At 35.1% G+C, this 22,700-nt stretch overlaps 1 protein-coding gene across 5 annotated transcripts in view; it reads left to right on the top strand.

Moving 5' to 3' along the window:
• Positions 1-521: 521 nt before the first annotated feature.
• The window catches only part of dop (microtubule-associated serine/threonine (MAST) protein kinase dop), an 86,001-nt gene continuing 63,822 nt past the window's right edge, over positions 522-22,700 (top strand). For 2 of the 5 annotated variants that reach the window (XM_072546667.1, XM_072546665.1), the window contains exons 1-4: positions 6,572-6,980; positions 19,477-19,559; positions 20,302-20,480; positions 21,815-21,911. In XM_072546667.1, coding sequence (XP_072402768.1) covers positions 6,839-6,980; positions 19,477-19,559; positions 20,302-20,480; positions 21,815-21,911 — 501 coding nt within the window. In that variant the 5' untranslated portion in view covers positions 6,572-6,838. Of the gene's footprint in view, positions 668-6,571; positions 6,981-19,476; positions 19,560-20,301; positions 20,481-21,814; positions 21,912-22,700 lie in introns of those variants that run through there. The other 3 variants (XM_072546669.1, XM_072546668.1, XM_072546670.1) reach the window with 2 other exon arrangements.

Raw genomic sequence — 22,700 nt, 5'->3', positions numbered from 1 at the left:
GACTCTTCTACCCTTTCTTGTATAACGTTACCTTTTTTGTTCATTCCAGTCTTTACATCTAGGTCATGCCACGCAATGCAGATAGCTTTACATCTAGGCCATGCAAGTCTCATGCTATGTAAGTACGTCTTGAATGACATATCTCACAAATAATTAGTGGTCTGTGGCATCTGTGTTGCCAAAACTCACGATTAATCGTGAAATTACAAGAATTCGGTATGGGAAATTTACACGAGTTTTACTCACTTTAGAGGAATAAGTAGTTTTATACATAATTTTGTAAAGAAATTACTTAGTAACAGAAAAACCCTGTTAAAAAAGCCGTTAAAAAATTAAATTGAATCAGAATTCGGGGAAGTCCCGCTCTTGCACCAATTACAATATTACTGCGCGCGCGTTGCATTATGCTTGTTGTTGTTTTGTTTGGTTTGGCCGTCAGTTTTGTAAGGTTACTTTTAGAAGCAGTGTTAACATAGTATAAAAAAGAAGTTTGTGGTTAAACCGTGGTGTTAAGTTGTAATAAATCCAGTGCATAAAGCGACTTACAGATAAATGGCCGATAGTGACAAAAGTGTTGTTAGATTTTCTCATAATAAAAAAAGAAAATTGTTAACCTACAAAAATACCTGGAAAAAAACGTGGACTTGGGTCACGCTTAGTAAAAAAGGTATATTTTTTTCGTTGGGTTTTTTTTTGAAAAGTTTTTCTAATATATTTCTTATTTTGGTTGCAAAAATTAACATGTAATCAATAATACAGTCCATCATTAAGTATATTCAAATATAAATCACAAATTATTACATCAAATAAATAACATTTACACGATGAATGTTGACGATAAATTTCATCAAAGTAGCATTAAAATTAAAACACGTTCTAATTTTTCGTCTAGCACAGAATAGATATTGTCAGTTCAATTATCTGTCTTGCATAGCATGAAAATTGCGTAATGTAAAGTCGACTTTTACATTGAAGTTTTTCAATATTCATTGTACGAAGAGTAGCCCACACTTACGACTCTTTGACTCTCTTTATCGTATGATTCGTATGCAGTATTGTTGTCCTTTGGAACACTTTGCATGTGCTTTACTTAATTGAAAGTTTAACAGTGACAACAAAATCTGAGTGAATTGACTGACGAAACATGATAATATTTAAAGGCCATATGACACTATGCATTTTCTTGTATCATTTCTTATATTGTTTCTCATATAGAAAGTTATTTATCTTTTCTTGTATCGTTTCTGGCACGTACATTTGTGCTCTGTATGACACTATGCAAGTTCTTTTACTGGAAATTGTATGTGATTCGGCATTCGGCACATGATTGGTCGAAATTTTGACACATAAAAATAGAACTGCAGTGATGTGATATTAACCTCCTTAGTATTGCTTTGGCTGTAGACTTCTAATATTGTAGGCAACTTTATGCTGTCAGTGTTTGAAAGAAGTCACTGTCACTGCCATATTAATTTCTGTTGTTTTTGTTAACATTATATGTACAATTTATGTTGATTAAAACCTTATATCCTAGGTTTTGCTTTATCATTTCAATTTAATCAACATAAATGGAGAAGTATCTAAGACCCGAGAGGTTCGACGGGGATCCATCTGTGAAATCAACAGCAAAGGAATGGGACCATTGGAAAAGAACTTTTATGAACTTTTTAGCTGCCCATATTGTCACTCCCGCTGTTTCTGCTGATAGTGCTGCTGTACCACCCCTAGATATTAATGATACTAAGCTACAACTGTTAATAAATCATATTTCGCCACGAGTATATACATATATAAGTGATTGTAACACTTACAACGAATCCATTCAAACTCTTGACAAAATATACATCAAACCAAACAATACTATTCATGCTCGTCACATACTAACCACTAGACGACAACAGGCAGATGAGTCTATCGATTCTTACATGCAATCTTTAAAACAGTTAGCAAAAGACTGCAATTTTACTGCTGTAGATGCTGATACTAATAAAAATGATACAATCCGTGGAGCTTTTATCGCTGGAATGACATCCACAAAGATACGATCGAGACTGTTAGAGAGTTTAACACTAACTTTAGAAGAAACTTACAATATAGCTATTTCAATGGAAATGGCAGAACTCAACTCTCAGGTTTATTCAAATCAACATTCGACACTTAGTGCGCTACCTGGTAACTATCAATTTGAGTCACAGACCTCTCCAACAAATTCTGAATGTGTCACTGTGACAGCTGCTACCAACTCTACTAACTCTTCTAGGTCAGGACACAAATGTTTTTTCTGTGGTGGGCCAATACATTCAAGGAAGAACTGTCCCGCTCGAGAATCCATTTGCAAATCCTGTAATAAAAAGGGACACTTTGCAAAGGTTTGCCGCTCCAAGAGCACTAGTGCATCTGCCAACGTATTTGAAGGCTATGAAAACTGCACAGCCTGCATTATTGCTGCTAATCCTGCTTCATTGAAAAAAGCTATAGTGCCTGCATCTATAAAAGGTCTTCGTGCTGATGCCCTTATAGATACTGGTAGCTCTGTCAGTTTTATTAATGAAGACTTTGCTAACCTGTGCAAACTCCCTAGGAAGCCTTGTATTCAGACTGTTTCTATGGCCTCATTATCACACACCTCTGAAGTTAAAGGTGTGACTACTCAAAATATTAAAATTGGTGACCACTCCTACGACAACATTAATTTACTTATAGTTAAAAATCTCTGTGCTGATATTATAATTGGTCATGATGTTCTATCTAACCACTCAAGTCTAGAGTTTGAATTTGGAGGACCTAAAGAAGTATTCAAGATATGTAGTGTAATTGAAGCCTCAGTACCTGCAGTTCCTTTATTTTGTAACCTGACTTCAAATTGTAAACCTATCGCAGTAAAATCGCGCAGGCATAGTGCTGAAGATCAGATTTTTATTAAAAATGAGGTAAAGAAGCTTTTAAATGATGGCATTATTGAAGAAAGTCAGTCCCCTTGGAGAGCGCAAGTGCTTATCACCAAAAACGAAACTCACAAGAAGCGGCTTGTCATTGATTATTCTCAAACAATTAATCGATTCACTCAACTTGATGCCTATCCACTGCCAAATATCGAGGAAATGGTTTCCAATGTATCACAATTCACTGTCTTTAGTGCAATAGATTTCCAAAGTGCATACCATCAGGTTCCAATACTTCCACATGAAAAGATGTACACAGCTTTTGAAGCCGCTGGGAAACTGTACCAATTTTGTCGCATTCCGTTTGGTGTTACCAATGGTGTAGCCAGTTTCCAAAGAACAATCGACTGGCTCATACGCACAGAAAACCTTGAAGGGACATATGCCTATCTTGATGATATAACTGTTTGTGGTAAGACGAAGGTAGAACATGACAAAAATCTTGAGAACTTTCTGAAGGCCACAGACAAATATGGCTTGACACTAAACAAAACCAAGAGCAAATTCAATCAAACAGTAATAAACTTACTTGGTTATACTATAGGACCAAACCATGTCATAAAGCCCGATGCTAGCAGACTACAACCCTTATTAAAGATGCCTCCACCGAATGACACTGCATCTCTCAGAAGGGTATTAGGTATGTTTGCCCATTATTCAAAATGGATTCCCAAATTTTCCGAAAGGGTCCACACATTAGCTCATGTCAACAATTTTCCATTGAACGAAGATGCTTTATCTTGTTTTGAAAATCTGAAATCTATAGTTGCAAAGTCATCTGTTCACGCTATCAACGAAAATATGCCATTTGTTGTTGAAACTGATGCTTCAGAACACTCAATTGCTGCTACCTTGAGTCAGGATTCCAGACCCGTTGCTTTCTTTTCAAGATCACTTAACTCTAGTGAGCTGAACCATTCTGCTGTGGAGAAAGAAGCATATGCTATTGTTGAATCTCTAAAGAAGTGGCGCCATTTTCTTATAGGAAAGCCTTTCACAATCATTACTGATCAAAAGTCTGTAACATTTATGTTCAACACGAAGCATTCCAGCAAGATTAAAAATGAGAAAATACAAAGATGGCGACTTGAATTGGCACCTTATAAATATGACATTGTGTATCGACCAGGAAAAGACAACCAAGCAGCGGATGCTTTATCGCGCATCTGCTCTTGTGCTACTACCACGGCGGCAGGTGCATCAAAACTCAAGTCACTTCACACTGCACTTTGTCATCCAGGGGTAACACGTATGTTTCATTGGATAAAATCAAAGAATTTGCCTTTCTCTCTCAATGAAGTCAAGACTATGACTCGTGACTGTGGGGTATGTGCTAAAATTAAGCCGAGATACTTTAAAAATGAGGGGCTTTTTCCAAAGCTTATAAAAGCCACATCTCCCTTCGAACGCCTTAGTATTGACTTTAAAGGACCAGTGCCTTCGAATACCAATAATCATTATATTCTTACGGTAATAGATGAGTATTCCAGATTCCCATTTGCTTTCCCATGCAGTGACATTAGTGCCAAAACAGTAATCAAGAATTTAAATAACTTATTCATGATGTTTGGAATGCCTGCATACATTCATTCGGATAGGGGGGCTCAATTTCTGTCAGCTGAAATCAAAGAGTTTCTCAACGCCAGAGGAATCGCAACAAGTAGAACTACTGCTTATAATCCTCAAGGAAATGGTCAAGTGGAGAAGTTGAATTCTACTGTCTGGAAAGCTATTCAACTGGCCTGTGAATCACATGAAGCACCTATTGAGAATTGGGAACAATACCTACCTGTCGTGCTGCATTCCATTCGTTCACTGTTGTGTACCGCAACTAACTGTACGCCGCATGAAAGGATGTTCGTGCACACACGTCGATCTCCAAATGGGAATACAATACCGTCATGGCTAGCAGAATCTGGGCATGTCTTGATGAAAAGGTTCGATCGGAAGAACAAGTACCAGCCTATCGTAGAGGAAGTGGAGGTAATAGAGGCAAATCCTGAATACTCTTTTGTTAAACTGAAAGACGGACGGGAGACCACAGTGTCTAATCGTCATCTGGCTCCGTGTGGACGAGGTGAAGGGGAAATACTAGATATACCAGGTCAAGAATCAGTGTTCGTAGAAGACCCATATGAGTTACATTCGAGTCTTAATGATTCCTCATCCAATACAACCACGCAAAACATGCAGCCTCTGGCAGATACATCTCCCCCTCCACCGGATTCATTACTTCTTGAAGAACCCCCAATGAGTTCTGAACAGAGCTTATCGCCTCCTTCAGCACTACCTAGAAGATCTGAAAGAATTCGTCATTTACCACGGTATTTGGAAGATTATAGTGTGGGAGAATGATGTGATATTAACCTCCTTAGTATTGCTTTGGCTGTAGACTTCTAATATTGTAGGCAACTTTATGCTGTCAGTGTTTGAAAGAAGTCACTGTCACTGCCATATTAATTTCTGTTGTTTTTGTTAACATTATATGTACAATTTATGTTGATTAAAACCTTATATCCTAGGTTTTGCTTTATCATTTCATGCAGTACCTGAGGACCCCAAGCCAGATACTACTGATTATTTTTTAAAATACTGTGGTTCAAAAATGAAAGAAATAAAATGTCCCAATATTAAAACTAAATTGGAAACCACAATTTTTGAACATATTCAACAGGCTGTAATGGAAGACAGAAATAAAATTTGGTTGTAATAATTTATTTGTTTTTTCTTACATATTATGTGTTTGAATGGCATGCTCTTGAAATTCTACTCTCTTATTTGGAGATATAAAATAATCTTTAAACTCATCACGAATTTTTAAAGCGGTTATGTATTGTTTTTAGTAATACATCTCCTACTTTCAGTAGTTCTGATGCTATTTGATCCAATCCCTGTAATTTATTGTTTTTCAATTTGGCTGCTTCTGTTCTAATCTTAGTTATTGTTGGTGGGCACTTTTCTCTGATGTCTGCTTGGTCTAATTGTATATCAAAGTTCTCCTCAAGCCGCCATTATGACAGAAGTTTTACGTTTTTGCGCACAAATTGCGCATTTCTTATACAAGAAACTGCAGCGGACACAAATTCTTGTATCGTTTCTGATATAAGAACTATACGATTGTATGACACTATCCATTTTTTTGTTTTATGTATCAGAAACGATATTAGAAATGATACAAGAAAATGCATAGTGTCATACGGCCTTAAGAAATGTTGATTTTAAATTAATATGTATTTTTAAATAAATAATACAATTTTCTTCTTAAAAAAGTATCTTTTATATAAAATAAATTCTTATTTACTAGGCGTCGCGCTCATCTTTTTGATATTGAATTAATCATTATTATTCTGCTTAAGTTATCTGTTAGCGTGTTGTATTAAATATTAAATGTTTATTAATTTATATCACATCTACCTTCAGCGTTTATTGTGTTCAATTCTTATAATTTATAATATAAAATCGAGATTTTATATTCGAAGGTTGTAATATGTTTTCACAAATCGTGGAATGAGAAGTCGGGATTTTTATGGTATGGAACCGACGCGACGTGAAAAGTAAAGTAACGAGTTGTAAAATACTCATCTCTAGCTAAACGTGACAATGACAACTAGCAATTAAGAATTGATTATGACACAGCATATGTTTATGTTCCCTGAAATTCTGCTGTTTTCAGATAGTCTTTGTGCTAGTTTGTCGTTCTAAGATGAATCATTGTTGACTAAATTTAAGTACATATTTAGTAATTGCTCAAAAATAAAACTTTAAATGTAAAAATATGGCCTATAGAACATTTTATAACATAAAAGAAATAGTGTTGTGTTGTAAAAATATGTCACAATTGTTGAATGATATGATTGTAAAATTAGTTATGTAAAATTCTTGGTTTGGGGTAATAGATGGAAGACAAGGGGGTGAAACCACGACCTCGATCAAATTCAGCCAGAATATTGGTTTTTAACGAATCAAAACCTGGGTTTAGACTAGAGCAAAGGCAGAATTCTTGTGCTGAATCATGGATTTCCCGCAAACAACACTCAGGTTTGTTAAATATGTGATTTTGCAATTGTATTGAGTACCATGCTGTCATTCACCTATATTTCAACAATTACAATAGTTTTGTTTTTGTTATTGTTATATATATTTTAAAATTAATTAAAGATATCTGTAGGTTTAAATACTGATGGACAAAATAAAACATTTTACAAATTTCTGAAAGTGAGGAATTCAAACAATTTTTGGGTCAATATACAAAAATAAATCGCTTGTGTGTGTTTGTGAAATATGCAAACAATGTTCAACACCTTTAATTTCGATAGAAAGTTAGTCATATTCATTGATGATAAAATAATAACAAATTTATGATAATGAACTGTTTTAGCATATGTATATAAAAAAGTAATCTTTTTGGTTATTTGATTTTAATTGCAGTTTTTTGTGTGTTAAAATTTAATACTGTTTTTTCACAAATATGTTTAAATTTGTAATAAATGTTATATTACAATTGGTAGGTTATAGCAAATGAATTATAATTTGTTATTTTTAGCTGCTGTTTATGCTAACCATGTTAGATTAGATTATATTGAAATATATACTTAATTGTTTACCTTTTATTTGAGTAATCTACTGAACTTGTTTCCAATTTTGATATTTGATAGATATAACCACCTAAATTAAGCGGCCTGAAACAGCTATTATCTGTAGTTTGTAACTTGTATTGCAAATACTAAGGTGTAGATTGTAGATAAATGATTTACTTAACAAAACAAAATTATAGCCATGTAGGTGTATGGAATTAACATTATGTTTAATGGGATGAAATAAATAGTCAATAAGATACCTTTTAAAGTTAATAAAAAAAATTAAAATTTTTGCAAGTCTTCTGTTTATAAAATGACTAGATTTTAGTATTTAATTGTTAATTTTATTTCGCCAGATGCCCAAAGTGTTTTCCTGGTTCTGTTTGGTGGCATCCTAGTCTACTATAATATAAATCCAATAATCAGATGGCAAAAAGATAGGAATAAAGAAACAAACAATCATATGGTCTTCATTGATCTTGACAAAGCACATGATACAGTTCCATGATAGGTCTATAGTGGGCAATCAATAAGAAAGGAGTCCATTGTGAGTATGTAAAGATGAGTATGTAAAAAAACTGCCCATGTTTATTATAACAGTCAAAAGGGAAGATATACCTAAGGCGAAAAAAATCACTAACCTTATGTACATGAAAATACATAGACCAGTTAAGAAAAAGTCAAGGGATCACCCAGTGTTTCAATTGCCAGATCTTTCACCATGCTCAAAGTGCATGCTTTAAAGAGGAAAGATGTGTCAAGGGCAGAGAAGACCATCTGACAAAGTTCTGAAAAATTCCAGTAGAACAAAAGGCAAAATGTGCTAACTTCCATTGTCAACACCCCGTCAATTATAGAGGATGCCCAAAAGTACCCACATGGGGAAGACCCAGAATATAAGTAACTACCAACACCAGGATGCAACAACAAATGAGGACAAACAGGCAGTCATATGCACAAGCCACAAAAGCAGCTGAAAATATCATCTTGATCTCGAAAGAGAAATAAAATGGACTAACCCATATGGTGAAAGAGATGGTCACCAAAATAGTGGAAGAAGTGATACAAGACCTAAAGCTAGCACTGAACTAAGATGTGAGAAAAGGGAAAAACTAAAGATAGGCTCCTGGAATCCAGGTGGCATAAGAACCAATGAAAATGTACTAGACAAACTAATTAATAGATATGAAATGGATGTTGTAGCAATACAGGAAACCAAACTGATGAACAACATAAACATAAAGTTTCCAGTCTATGACATCTACAGGAACAAACATAGAGTAAGGTCAGGAGACACTGCCATTCTAGTGAGAAGAGGAATACTGTATATTAAAATACATATACCAGTACTAAACACTATAGAAGCAACTACAATCAGAGTACAAATGAGGCAAGGAGAAATTAGGATCACCTCTGCATACCTAAGGCCACCAGATCCAATAAATGATGATGACCTGGATGTGTTCCTGAACATAGAAGAGCTCTCCATAATAATAGGAGACCTAAATGTAAGATCCCCAAACTGAAATGATAGAGCTATGAATAGAAATGGAAGACTACTAAACAACTATCTAGCAAACAACTACAATACCATGGTAATGTTATACAGTCCTTCAAGGTATTCGGAGGTTCTTGATGACTTCCGACCGCCCCTCTGGAGGAGGAGCGAAGGTTTTTCGCCTCCATCCTCTTGGTCGGTAGTTTATGTGTACTTGACTCCCCACTTGGCGAGAAGCTCACTGGAGGCTCCGTGGTCAGCAAGGGGACACCAGCAATGCAGAATACTTTAAACAGTTCGAGTTTTCTTATGTGAGTAATATATATTTATCTTACATGGATAATATATATTTGTTTTACATGGATAATTTGTCTAGTATTCTGAGCACGGTGGATGCCTTGAATCTCACAGAGATGCCGGCCCTTCACGCCTCAACGTGTGGCCAAGTTCACACTCCTCGAGACTTTTATTATTTCTGTCTTATGGTTTTGGCGACGAAGTGCTACTTCAGCACGGCCACCGATTGAGGAGTCATTCTAAGTAAATCTGGGGCTTTTATTTACTCCTAACCGTCGGTGGTCTAGTGGAACGCTGTGTCAGTTCGACACGATCTGAAATAGCTTTAAGACAACCTGTCTTTCCCTATTTCAAAGATCGATGTCTATCCAGACAGGGAGCATTCTCTCCGAGAGGTAATTATAAGTCTATTGCTGGACTTTTCTTTACCTCGACAAAGGGTTAGACCAACAGTCAACAACACTGGTTCACATACTTCTTGTTGGTTTGAATAATATCGTAGCCAACAAGGCTTAGTGTTTATTCAAACCTAAAGAGCTTTTGGAATCGTCTTCAAAGCGAAGTCTTAAATCGAAGAGGTGTTCACTCAGGTAATAATAAACGCAGAAATAGTTGAAATGGCACTCGGTCAACAAACTCTAGCTGGCGTCAAGATGTAGATCGACTTGATACCGATCGGAAGATTCGCTGGCTTTTTATGCATTTTTTGTTTGCAACTCCGCAGCAATCTTCCGTCGGAAGGCCAATAACAACCTAGTTAATAAAACCGTTTGTTATTGGCCAGCCAGAGTGACGATCTTCGCTCTGATTGGCCGCCCTGGCCACAATAATAGGGATCATCGAACCAACCTATTTCCAAGGAAATGCTCAACCGACCCATCTAGACATAGTAGTAGCTAAAAACTTGTGACTACAGAAGAGATCCGAACATTATACTAAGGATCAGCAGAACATAACCCCATATTACTAGAAATCGGAACATGGGAAGAAAACAGCAAAACAAGAAAAAGAAAGAAAAAAGTGCTCAAACTACAAAAGCCTTGTGAGTATTTGAATCTACGACATCCCAGGGATCAACAATCCACAAGAAATAGAAGAAAAAGTCCTAGAGTTCGAAAATATCCAAGAAGCTTTAAGAAACAGCACTACTGAAGAAGAGCAAGAAATACACATGGGAAGGTTTAAAGACATAAACCAGGAAATAAAAGACATGATTAAGTAAAAAACAGAGCCAAAAAGGGAGACAGAAGAACAAGAAACCAGGAAGACAAAACAGAGCAAACCAGCTAAACAGAGAAATGAAAACGGCATTGGCAGAACACAGATGCCGAATGTGAGACAACTATGTACAAGAAATCGATGAATAGGGTCCAAATACGCAAAATATTTGGAAACTTCAAAGAACACTAAAGAATGACAGAAAACCCATGCCCCCACTACATGAAGAAAATGGCATTGCTTACACCATTGAAGAAAAATCCGAGGTGATGAGGAGGACTCTCGAGAGAGTGTACACTAAATTATCACCAAGACGAAGGTATAGACTTCATAGAAGAAGTCGAAGAACGCCAAGAAATGCCTGAAGAACCAGACGAGATCATCACACACACATCTCCACAAGAAATAAATGAACTTATCAAAATTAGTTCACCAAAAAAAGCACCTGGTCTGGATATAATTTCAAACAGAGCTCTAAAATATCTGCCAGCGAAAGCAATTGTATTTTTAGCAAATTTCACAAATGCAATACTCAGATACAGACTCTTCCCCAAACCGATGGAGGGAAGCCCACATTATTGTGATTCCAAAGCCAGGAAAAAACCACACATTTCCGCAAAACTACAGTCCGATAATCTTACGTCCTGCAGTAGGCAAGATTGTAAAGAGTCATACTAAGCAGACCCAAATCAGAAACAGACAGGCTAGGAACAGTTTCAGAAGCTCAGTTTAGACTCCGAATGGAACACTCCAGCGAACTACAAGTATTCAGGCTAACAGAGTACATAACAGCTGGATTGAATGAGCCATGACAGGACTAATCTCATCATACTTGGGCGGCCGGAGCTTTAGGGTTCGGATAGGACAAGTCCTGTCTGAGAACGGAGCTCCAGAGGCCGGAGTGCCACAGAGAGCGGTCCTGTCACCTCTACTGTATACAATATACACCGCTGATGTTCCAAGAACACCAGGAACACCACTCAGTCTTTATGCAGATGACACACAATTGTGGCTAAACACAGAAACATTGATGTAGCTGTAAGGAACTTACAGACAGCATTGAATAACAGAAGAATAGATTATCCAATGGAAAATAGCCATCAACTCAGAAAAAACGCAAGCAGTCATGTTTAAAAAGAGAAGAGAAACCCCAGACGAACAGCTGACAGTGCTCAACAATCCCATCAAATGGAAAACAGAAGCAAAATAACTAGGAGTCACAATGGATCAAGGACTAACATTCACATGACATGTGGACCAAACTATCAAAAAAACTACAACAGCCAGATCGGCAATAAGAGGACTCGTAGGCAGAAGAAGCAAATTAAGACTAAAAACAAAAAATTAGACTGATTAACAGCATCATACTTCCAATAATAACATATCTCTCACATGGAGACACATAAGTAGATCAAACAGAAAGAGGATACAAGCAGCACATAATAACAGCCTCAGAGAAGCAGTAAATGTACCCTATATGTTTCTGAACGTTTCTTATTCACAGAACTGAAACAAGTAAGGGCGACAGACACAATAGAAGAAAAAGTCAGAACAAAGTTTGCTGAGCTAGAACATCTCCCAAGCCTGATACTGCGAGAGATAATAAGATATGATGCATTCCATTGATGGAAGCACCAAAGACCAAAACAGCAAATCCTGGCCAACATATATAAAGCTAGATAATCATAGCTCTATCAACTGAAGACAACCCAGTACACAACACTGGCAATTTTAACAATGACTAATGATATTACTTTTCAGACATGTCTCAAAAAAAAAATACAAAAAACTCAAAAAACGGCTTCGGCCACAAAGAAAGCCGAGGGCATGAATGGCATGAGTAGCCCACATCCTCGAGCGCTGAGTAAGCAATTTCAGATTCGTTGATAAGTCACCAGACATAGCAGGAAAAGAGCGCTTTAACAATTTCGCTGCGCATGACTCCGATCGGAGTCAAGTGGTCCTTTGCAAGGTGCGCATGACTCTGATCGGGGACAATAAGCCGTTGATTTTTAAGACGGTATATTTTACTTAGTACGACGCAGACGTTAGTTAATGTTTGTCAGGGTGTGAGTGAGGACTTAAAAGTCAACAATTTTTACCAGTTCTTTGCTGTGGTAGTTTCGTGATTCAAGATGGCGGAAAGTATGCCGGCCCCTTCAAAGTGTGAAAAACAAGAAATATTCCTGCCTCCATACATAGTATTTCAAAAGTTCTTATTGTTAATAGGAAACGAACAAAGAGAAAGCGTTGCAAATATGCTGCGAAAACAAAATTAGAAAGCAGACAACATATCACTGCGAAAAATGTCCTAATCAAACCGGATTTTGTGTTGAATGCTTTGAAATTGCTCATATATGAACCAAAATCAAATCAATATATGAATCTTTATGTATTCTGTAGAATAAATAAACTTATTTTTTTCTAAAATTACCGTTATATAATTATTTTTTTCTAGAAAAACGTTCTAATTTGCCTTGTGCCGATTGGAGTCAGTCAGCGATACACTAGAAATTCTTAGCCAGGTGCAAGTGACTCCCATCCCAAATATACACTTTATTTAATTCATTTAATATTATTCTATATTCTAATATCAATTACAATATTTAAAAAAAAAGTTATTGGCACTCCTGGGTAACACCTCTGAAAAAAGTCAGCAACGAATGTGTTAAGCTAGTCTGCTTTGATCAGGATAGGATATTGTGTTGGAGTTCTTGTACCCAGGACTTCCATACAGCTCGCGCATCAAAGTGCTATAGGGGGAAAGAGATGGTCTGGAGCATTGGGGCGCAATGGAGTGACTCCTGATTGCACAAGTTAATCCTCCCCCCCAATGAATTTTAACACCCGAGTGCCATTCTAAGGGGTGTACAAGTCTCACAGGTTAGATTAAATTAAATTGCTTGCTTGCTATGTGAAGATTGTGATATATTTGTATGGGGGAGTAACAAAGTGTTAGAACAGGTGTGGGAGATACTAATAAATTTCATGTGAAAATATGATTGCATCAGTGGTCAGCGCTTTTTTTCAGAAATTGTTGTTATAACTGGTCATACTGCAGGCAATTGGCTTACAGTTTGAATTGCCCTCTGAAGTGCAGTGGTCGCTCAGTTAAATTAGAAATTGGTGGCAAAATTTCTGGTGGCTATTCTGGGATCAAACCTGGGTTGTTTGGATTGGAAATCCAGTACCTAGCAACTGAGCTATGGCCATCACGAAGTCTTTGCTTAGTCCTTATTTATTTTCATTAGTGTTAAGGTGATGATGTACTGTTGGTAGGAAATACTGTTCTTAAAGAAAAATGTTTAAAGTTTAGTTATCACTGGTGGTGATGTTATTGTCTGTTACTATTGTTACTGCAATATTTACTTGAAAGCTGGACATTAAAGCAAGAACACATAAATAAGTAACAGTCCTTTGAAATGTGGTGTTACAGGAGGATGCTTAGAATAGCGTGGACACAGAAGAAAACTAACACGGAAATATTGCGAGAAATGGGCAAAGAATGCGAAATAATAAACACAATAAAAATAAGAAAGTTACAATATCTGGGACATGTAATGAGGGGACAGCGATATGAACTGCTAAGGCTGATAATACAGGGAAACATAAGAGGAGGAAGGAGTATAGGAAGAAGGAGAGTGTCATGGTTGAAGAATTTAAGGGACTGGTTTAAATGCAGTTCTATAGAACTTTTCAGAGCAGCAGTAGATAGAGTAAAGATAGTGATGATGATATCCAACTTCCGATCGGGAGACGGCACTTAAAGAAGAAGATTGTCACACTCATAGCTGATATCTATAATCTCTCCGATCCACCAGTCAAAGTTATATACTGGCACAAACATTGCTGTTTGTAGCACATGAATTTGAATATCCTCCTTTTTTTTTCTTCCTCCTCCTTTTTTTTCTTGTGTAATATAAGTTTTCCCATCACTATGAGTCCAGACAGGTGTCTTCGAAATTTCTCTCACAGAGGTAGTTTCCTCAGACCATTCTTTTATTTTCTGCTGCCAGAATTCTCCAACCTCCTTTTTGGATAAAAGAATTCATGTCAAAATGTATGACTTCACTATTCTTGTAAAATCCTTGACATTCTGAGTTACAGTTGTACTTGGATTATATTTTTCATGACCATATCCACTTGATTGGTACAAGTGACTTGATTAATTCAATATTTATGTAATGGTGAACTGTCAGTTTTAGACAATTCAGTCATGGCTTACTTAAAATTTGTAAAAATTTATACACCTAATTAATAATTTGATTTGAACAATGGAAATATCTCAAAAACTAATACACTTAGACATAGGGAATGTTAAATAAAAATTGAAGTATGGTAATGGTACTTTTCGATAGTGACATAAAATACAGGTTTTTATATTGAAATTTACTGAGAAAATAATGTACTTGGGTTTTGACTCACCATGTATTTGATACAAAGAATATTAGCAATATCAATCATTCTTGAAAATTTTAACAGTCAATAAGAAATTGTGACAACAATAGATCATTGTTATTGTAATTATTTTTAAAGGGAGTTGAACTTGTTACGATTTTTATAGATAATTGGTTATAACTGTAAGTACTCTTTATAACATAATAAAACTTTATATTGTTGTGATAGAGAAGTAAAGAAGATTTCGAATATAAAATAAAATAAAGAGTGTTCCATTAAAAAAAAAACACAAGTTTGTTCTGCCACTATGTTATTGAACATCCTGTAATATGCTAACTAATTGTTTATTATGAACCTTAAAGTTGGTACATTTTTTATTATTAACTTTTATTGCTATCTATTATTATAGCGGATGCTGAGCTTTATCACACTAATCAATCACCCTGTATAACAACAATAGTAACAAGGAAGTTAAAACAGCTCAATAAATTAACTTACTCAATTGGTATTTAAATATATGAGAAGATTTGGTAAATATATCTACTTCCCAATAAATTTTTTTTTTCAATTAAACACCTGTTCGACAGAAGCATCTTTTTGGATAAATCTCGTTGAGAACTTTTTCTTAAGAACTATTAGCACACCACCTCCACGGCTGAAATTACTGAATTTCTGTGTCCACTCCTGTCTGTAGATATCATAATTAAGTACACCAAATTCAGCATCGCTTATATCAACTGTTAACCATGTTTCAGCCAATATAATCACATTGAAGGAGCTGTTAGAAACATTTAGTCAGAGTTTTCAATTTGGTTCGAAGTCCTCTAACATTTTGATATGGAATAAATGGAGAGCTTGTCCAAGTCATTGTGGTTTAGATTTTTGTTTGAATTATTTTTGGGATATTGTTATTACTTATCGACTGGTTCCGTTTCCTGATGAGTCAAAAGTTCAGATTTTACAGATTCAAGTACCTTCCTTTGGGTAGGAGTTTGATCAATGTCGATAAAGATGGTTTTAGCACAGCCAAAGTTTTGTTTCAGTTTAAGAACTATATGAACATCTTCAGTTGAAGATACGAACACTTTAAGTGGACAGTGCCCATTTTTATTTTTCTTTCCAAAAGAGCTATTCTAATATTTTCAGTACTAGAATTGCTTGTACTAGTAATTAGTATATATTTTACCTGCCTAGTGTCATCAGCAAGAACTGTGGGTTCAGCTAGATTAAAAATAAGCAGATTCTTGCCCTTTTTTGATGCTCCTGTAGTTCATTCACAACTTCATCCATAGTGAAGGTTGTTGTATTTTTTGCATCTTTAAGTTGCTGAATTTCCTACTTTAGGAGGCTACTTCCGATCTAAGGTTCTCAATTTCTCTCAGCATCTTTAGTACATTTTTAAATGAAAAGCGGTAATTGCTGCAAAAATAAGCCAGGGTTCTCTTCTGTATGACAACAGCACGAAATTCGGAAACTGACAAACCAGTACATGTCTCGTTTTAATGCATAGTGATGAGACAGCTGTTTTAGGCTATAATCTTGTCACTAAGGCCATCACCACATATGGTACATTTTTTAGACATTTTCAAAAGTTGTCCTGGACTAGAACAGATCTACACAAAAATTTGAATTACTTTACCTGGACTATTAATGATTTATAAACACTATTAATGATCGCTTATTAACAACCTTTTTTTGTGGAAGCTTTTTGCACTTAAATAGAAAAATAATAATACCTGATTATCAATGATTTTCTCTGCACTACTTAGATGAAACAATATCAAAGAACACCCAATAAAAGAGAATCTATTGTATTTCTCACTGAGGAAATCTTAAACTTTATAAACACCTAACAACCAAAATAAACAACAATTATAACAGAACAAAAATCAGCACATCTTCTGGTAAGAATAGTGTCGACTGATATTTTTACCCAACTAATCATGGATCCAGCCTTTAACAGGGTTCACATATTTCAGGTTCCAAATTTTAATTCCATGATCATGTAAATTTTTGTGTGCTGTGTTCGTGGTTGCCAAATCTGTCCAGTTGTCTCAGTACTCATTGTATTCCCAACACTTGAGTTTTTCAAGAGAAGAGTGTTAGCCCTTGGTTCAACTCCCTATCCATCAAAACTTCCTTCTTCGTTAGCCCTGACTCCACTGTCTATTGGCGATTGGTTGCCTAATGTTCAGTGGGGTTGTTCAGGTTACTGATTTGTACCAACTTAAGGTGAAGATAGGGATTGAGTAGGAGAGGCTAAGTGGTGCCCACAGGTTGCTGCATCATATATTGTGCTTCTACACACCATGCTTAGTCGTTTACATTTGCTTGGCTTATTAGATCAGTATATTTGTACCCCAGTTGGTTTATAACATAATATGCAAAATATATACAGTTGGTTCATTTAGTTTGTGAATATTTTGACAGAAAAGATAATCACCAAATTTACTAGACAGTTTTGACTGGATTGAGATTACAGCTGCACCCCAAGAAACAAAAATCATTATTTACTTATTAAAATAAATAGCAAATTTATTACTAAATTAGAAATATATTATAGAAACAGATTTTCAATGAAAGTAAGTAAAAAATCGCTTTAATCGCTATCGACATTCACATAGTCGTCCCTCGTTAGAGGTCACTAAAAGCATACTCTGGTAATTATTTTCCTATAATTGCCATGCTAGACGGTGCGTTTTGATTTGGTTTTAGTCTTCTTACTGACGGTAAGTCTCTCTGATGACGGGTAGACCCAGAAACACGTTTAAGAGAATGGTAAGAGACTCGAATTAAATCCAAACGCAATATATATAAAAAGAATAGATTCAGACTTTACAGGCACAGACTGGATACCAAATTATCAGTTTGGATTTCGACGAGAACATTCCAGCAATGCCACTGAATAGCCCATAAAATCAACACTGTATTAGAAGAAAAGGAATATTTCCCAATGGTATCACTAGATGTAAGTCAAGCTTTCGCTAAGGTTTGTCATACAGGACTTCTTTATAAAGTTAAACAAATATTACCACCATTCTTTCTAATACTTACATCATACTTGTAAAACCGATAGTTCAGAAGAAAAGTAAATGGAGAAATATTTAAAATGCATCCCATCAAGGCGGGAATTCCGCAAGCAGCGTCCTGTGACCTCTATTATATTTATTATAGTAAATAACCAGGACTAAAGTCTGAAAAAAATCATAGTGCTAATATATACAGAAGACATATAACAAGTAATGGCATCCTGATGTTATAACAGTCGTTAAATAACATTGACTGGGCTTCAGTTGTTTGTCTCAAAACAGCAACAAAATTAGCTCAATCTATTATTGAAATGTATGTAAAGTTAACTGAAATTAATTTTCTTATTGTGTGACTTATCCAAAGCTTTTGACTGTGTTTCCCATGAATTACTGTTGGAAAAAATGCATAAATACGATATTAGGAGAAACACTCTTTAATCTATTTAAATCATACTTAACAAATAGAAAACAGGCAGTTTTTCTTAATAACAACTATTCTGAGTTTGACATTGTCGAATATGTGGTTCCTCAAGGTTCTATATTAGGACCCACTTTGTTTCTTATTTATCTGAACGATTTATTTCATTATACTTTTCCTATAAAATGTGTTTGCTTCGCAGATGATACAACTCTCATTAATACTGATATTAATCAGCATAACTTAAAAATTAAAATAGATAGTGATATCCAGAAAACAAAAAATTGGTTTTTACATAATGGGCTGAAGCTAAATGAAGAGAAAAATCAGAATTTGATTTTTAGTTCCGATTGGTAGTATATCTTAAGAAATAGTGTTAAACTATTAGGAATCTTTCTAGGTGATAACTTGGATTGGAGTGCTCATACAGATTGCTTAAGTTCTAGACTTGCTACTACAAGTATATTTTTAATATGCAACTTAGTTTATATGATTCCTAATAGTACCCTTAGAATGTGCTACTTTGCCTTTTACATAGCCATTTACAGTACGGAATAACTGTTTGGGGTAAGACAAAAATAAATCAATGGGTTAATTGGAAAAAATTAATTTAAATTTGATATTATAAAACAGTTATCAAATCAATATGGACATACAGCATAGAGCTGTGGGGCTGTAGTAGTAAATCCAATATTGCTATAATGGAAAGATGTCAATTAAAAATCTTAAGAGCAATTGTTCATGCACCATGATATGTAACCAACCAAAGAATCTATGAGGATCTCAACAGTAAAAGAAGTAATCCAGCAAAAGAAATCACAATACATTCAAAAAGTGAACGCATATTTCAATCCATTAATTACTGCAATACCTCAACACCAAGTATCAGAAGACTAAAGCGACGTTGGCCAAGAAAACAGTAACATGGACACGTGATTCTCTCACTGGAGAGGACCACAACACGCTAGAATCAAGGGAAGGACCTCAATTCATCACATTATCTTGTAGAACATTTTTATTCTGATTGTTAATTTAAAACATTTTACAATTATAAATCAAAATTGACCTATTAGTTAACACTATTTTATTTATTTTTTAGATACAGAAAATGGATCTTCTAACCTTATACGCATTCGAAAGTCGGCCTTAGGGAAGTCGGCTCCATCATTGTCCTTAAATATGGTAAGAGTTTTTTATATGGTACTATTTTATTTTTTTTTATTAGAAATATGGGAGACCATAAATTCTAGGCCTGATACAGAAATAACAGATTCCGTTTTCCTGAACTCTATGGTTCTATAGGACCATTATAGGACTTTCCCTATTAGCCATTGGGCTGCACAGTGTCAGGGATGAGAACTTCTCTACTCAACTTGTCCTGCGCTGAGGTCACACACACAGACGCACAGTCTCTAATACAATGGAGGCACACCAATACTTCTAACTGGCCCAGTTGTCTATTTGCGTGGCATGCTTTAGATACATTGACTGTACATGTAATTTTTAACATTATCATCTTTTTTAAATTGTGTCAGCTTAAGAAGAATTTCCAAGCAAGGCGTTGCACCATATTTCTTGTTTCATATGTCGAAATCAAATGCTATATTTTTAATACCTATATATACTCGTATTTACTCACTTATAACCTGGCTACTGCCAAAATAAAAACGCTTCCATTCAGAGTTTCTGTAGTGTATGTGTCAGCCATATCCAACCATAACATATTTAATATAATTTGAAAACACTTAAATCTGTACCTATCCATTAAAGCCTATCAAGTCGAGAACTTATGGAACTTACCCGATATTCCTAGGATAAATTACTGTTTAAAAAAAATCTCTATGAAATATCAATTGTAAATAATGTATCACTCTACAAATAAATATTATAAAATATGTTATTTAATAAATGTTTTATCTTTTAGAAGGAACTGGGTCCAGTAAATAGACGGAATAGCCGGTCAGCTGCAATTCATAGGCTAAGTTTTGTTACTAATACAAGTCCAGTGCTACCTAGATCTCACTCTCCTGTATGTGGTAGTCCTATCGATAGCCCTAGAACCCACACCAACTTGAATAACTTTTCTTTTGCCCCTATCAAAAGGTAAGCTATAGTACAATAATAATTTAGTTATCATTAGAGTTAAACGGTACCTACAGGATGAAGTAAATATAAAAAGAGGGGTGAGACAAGGTTATATGCACTCACCTTTAGCAGAAATGCCGGCGATACCTTAGTTATGACTAACTAGTGAAGACATTCAAAATGGAATTACTATAAGCCAGGCCTGTGATTATTAGGATTAAAAGTCAATGTTAAGAAAACTAAATGCATTATACTTAATGAATGAAATTACTACATAAACTCATATATCTCGGCAGTGTCGTTGGGAAGATAGGGATGGGTCGTGGTATTTTTATTTCTAGATACTAATCCGGAAGTAAACTACGCTAGCAACCAATTAATAAATAGGCAGAGAGCTGTGTTGCAGGAAAATAGGTGATTAATTTATTGACAGTCGCTTATATAACTGCTCTGGTTCGTGGCACGGACGTAGAATGACATAGAACAAGCTGAATTTTGCTGAGAATGTCAATTTTGGGACAACAAAAAAGATGTAAAAAAGTATATCACTCCTCCCCCGACTTCCCCCTAAAATACCCCAGAAAAAATCGATTTACCAATCGAATTTGTACGCCGTAGAAAAAAATGTAGCTGAGATAATTTTGAACAAAAATGTTTATTAGCACTTTTTGTGTAGAATGAACCGTTCTCTCAGAAACAACGCTTGAATCAACCGGCGATTTTGAATGTCATGTAAGAGCGCGAAATCATATTTGTATATATATATATATATATATATATATATATATATATATGTACAACATAATAATTTAAAAACAGCAAAAGAAAACAGTCTGGTGAATGTATAATGGAAATACAGAAAGGAAACCAGTAATTATACATCTTTGTAAAATTAGAGCAGTAATATGATTATATTAATTTTCTAACAAACGAGAATGTAAGTAAGGAACACTTTTTTAAAGCTTCCACATAAAAAATACAAAAATATTCCCTTAAAGGTAAAATGACGAATGGAGATTGACTCCGAAGCCAATAATCCCCAATCACACACACAGTGGCAGTGGTGTGGAATTACTTATTCTTGACAGTTCGTTTGAAACTGCCGCAGAAGTTACCAAAGGCGATACTGCAACGGACGTAATTATTTTGCTTTACTACCCAATTGCCAATTCCAGACCATTGCCAATAAACCCCAAAAATGATGTACCATGACAAATACGAAGTATAAGTAAATACGATGTTGCTTTTTAATAATCCCTTCACAGGGTGTGTAAAATAGCAATTTATGTCTCCTTAGTAGTGGTTGATTAAATTTTATTTAGGCATTTAAAATACACCTTTTGATTCCACAGAATTGTTGCTGGATATCGAGGAGATGGAAGAAGATGGTCTGTGGCTTCCCTTCCCTCATCAGGATATGGGACAACACCCGGTAGTTCTAATATGTCGGTAAGTATCTTGTTCTTTCTTAGTACAATTTATGAATTATCTATTTATCCAATAGGTTTTTTATTCTTTATTTTTTACATCATTTATTGTAATCTGTTGTATACAAAAAAACATTCAACATGTTTGTCACAAAGTAACATAGGGGAAGTGCAGTGATGCAAATTATTTTAACAAATTTCTAAATAAGTACACATATTTGAAATATAGTAGTAACACATGTACAGGATTTCCCAAATTGGTATGTTTTATAGGGTATATCGAAATCTAGAGGAGATAGAATAATAAAGTAGTTAAGATGTCATGACTTCTTTAAAGTAACGATTGTTCAATCAAATTATCAGTAGCTCACCACTTTAGCGAGATAAAAGGAGATTATTGAAAACGACAGGGTTCTAGATCTTCTTTATTAAGAATAATTTTAAAAAACTTTTTATTGGACCTTTTGATAATGGAAGGATTCAGTGACGTACAAATTTTTTTAGGTCTCGCTAAGAAAATTTAATACTTATGTTTTTTTATACGGAACACCCTTGATATTTTGACATTTTTCGTTTACATTTTTAATTCTCTTTTACCTGATATGCAAATAAATTGTTCTTCTTCTTCTTCTTTAGTTTGTTGGGCCTCCGCCTACTTGGGTATTTGGCCAGCTCTCGTCGCGGAATACTTTTCTCGCTCAGGGGCAACGACCGAGCATTAAACACACCCTAAATGTTGCCTCGGATAGGTATAGTGAAGAACCCAGGAGACTAAAGAATGTTTATAAAAATAAAACATTGTGTTGATACT

Source organism: Diabrotica undecimpunctata, chromosome 10, assembly GCF_040954645.1.
Source record: "Diabrotica undecimpunctata isolate CICGRU chromosome 10, icDiaUnde3, whole genome shotgun sequence".
NCBI lineage: Eukaryota > Metazoa > Arthropoda > Insecta > Coleoptera > Chrysomelidae > Diabrotica > Diabrotica undecimpunctata.
Note: the sequence above shows the minus strand (reverse complement) of the source record. Positions and strands in the feature narration are given on the sequence as shown.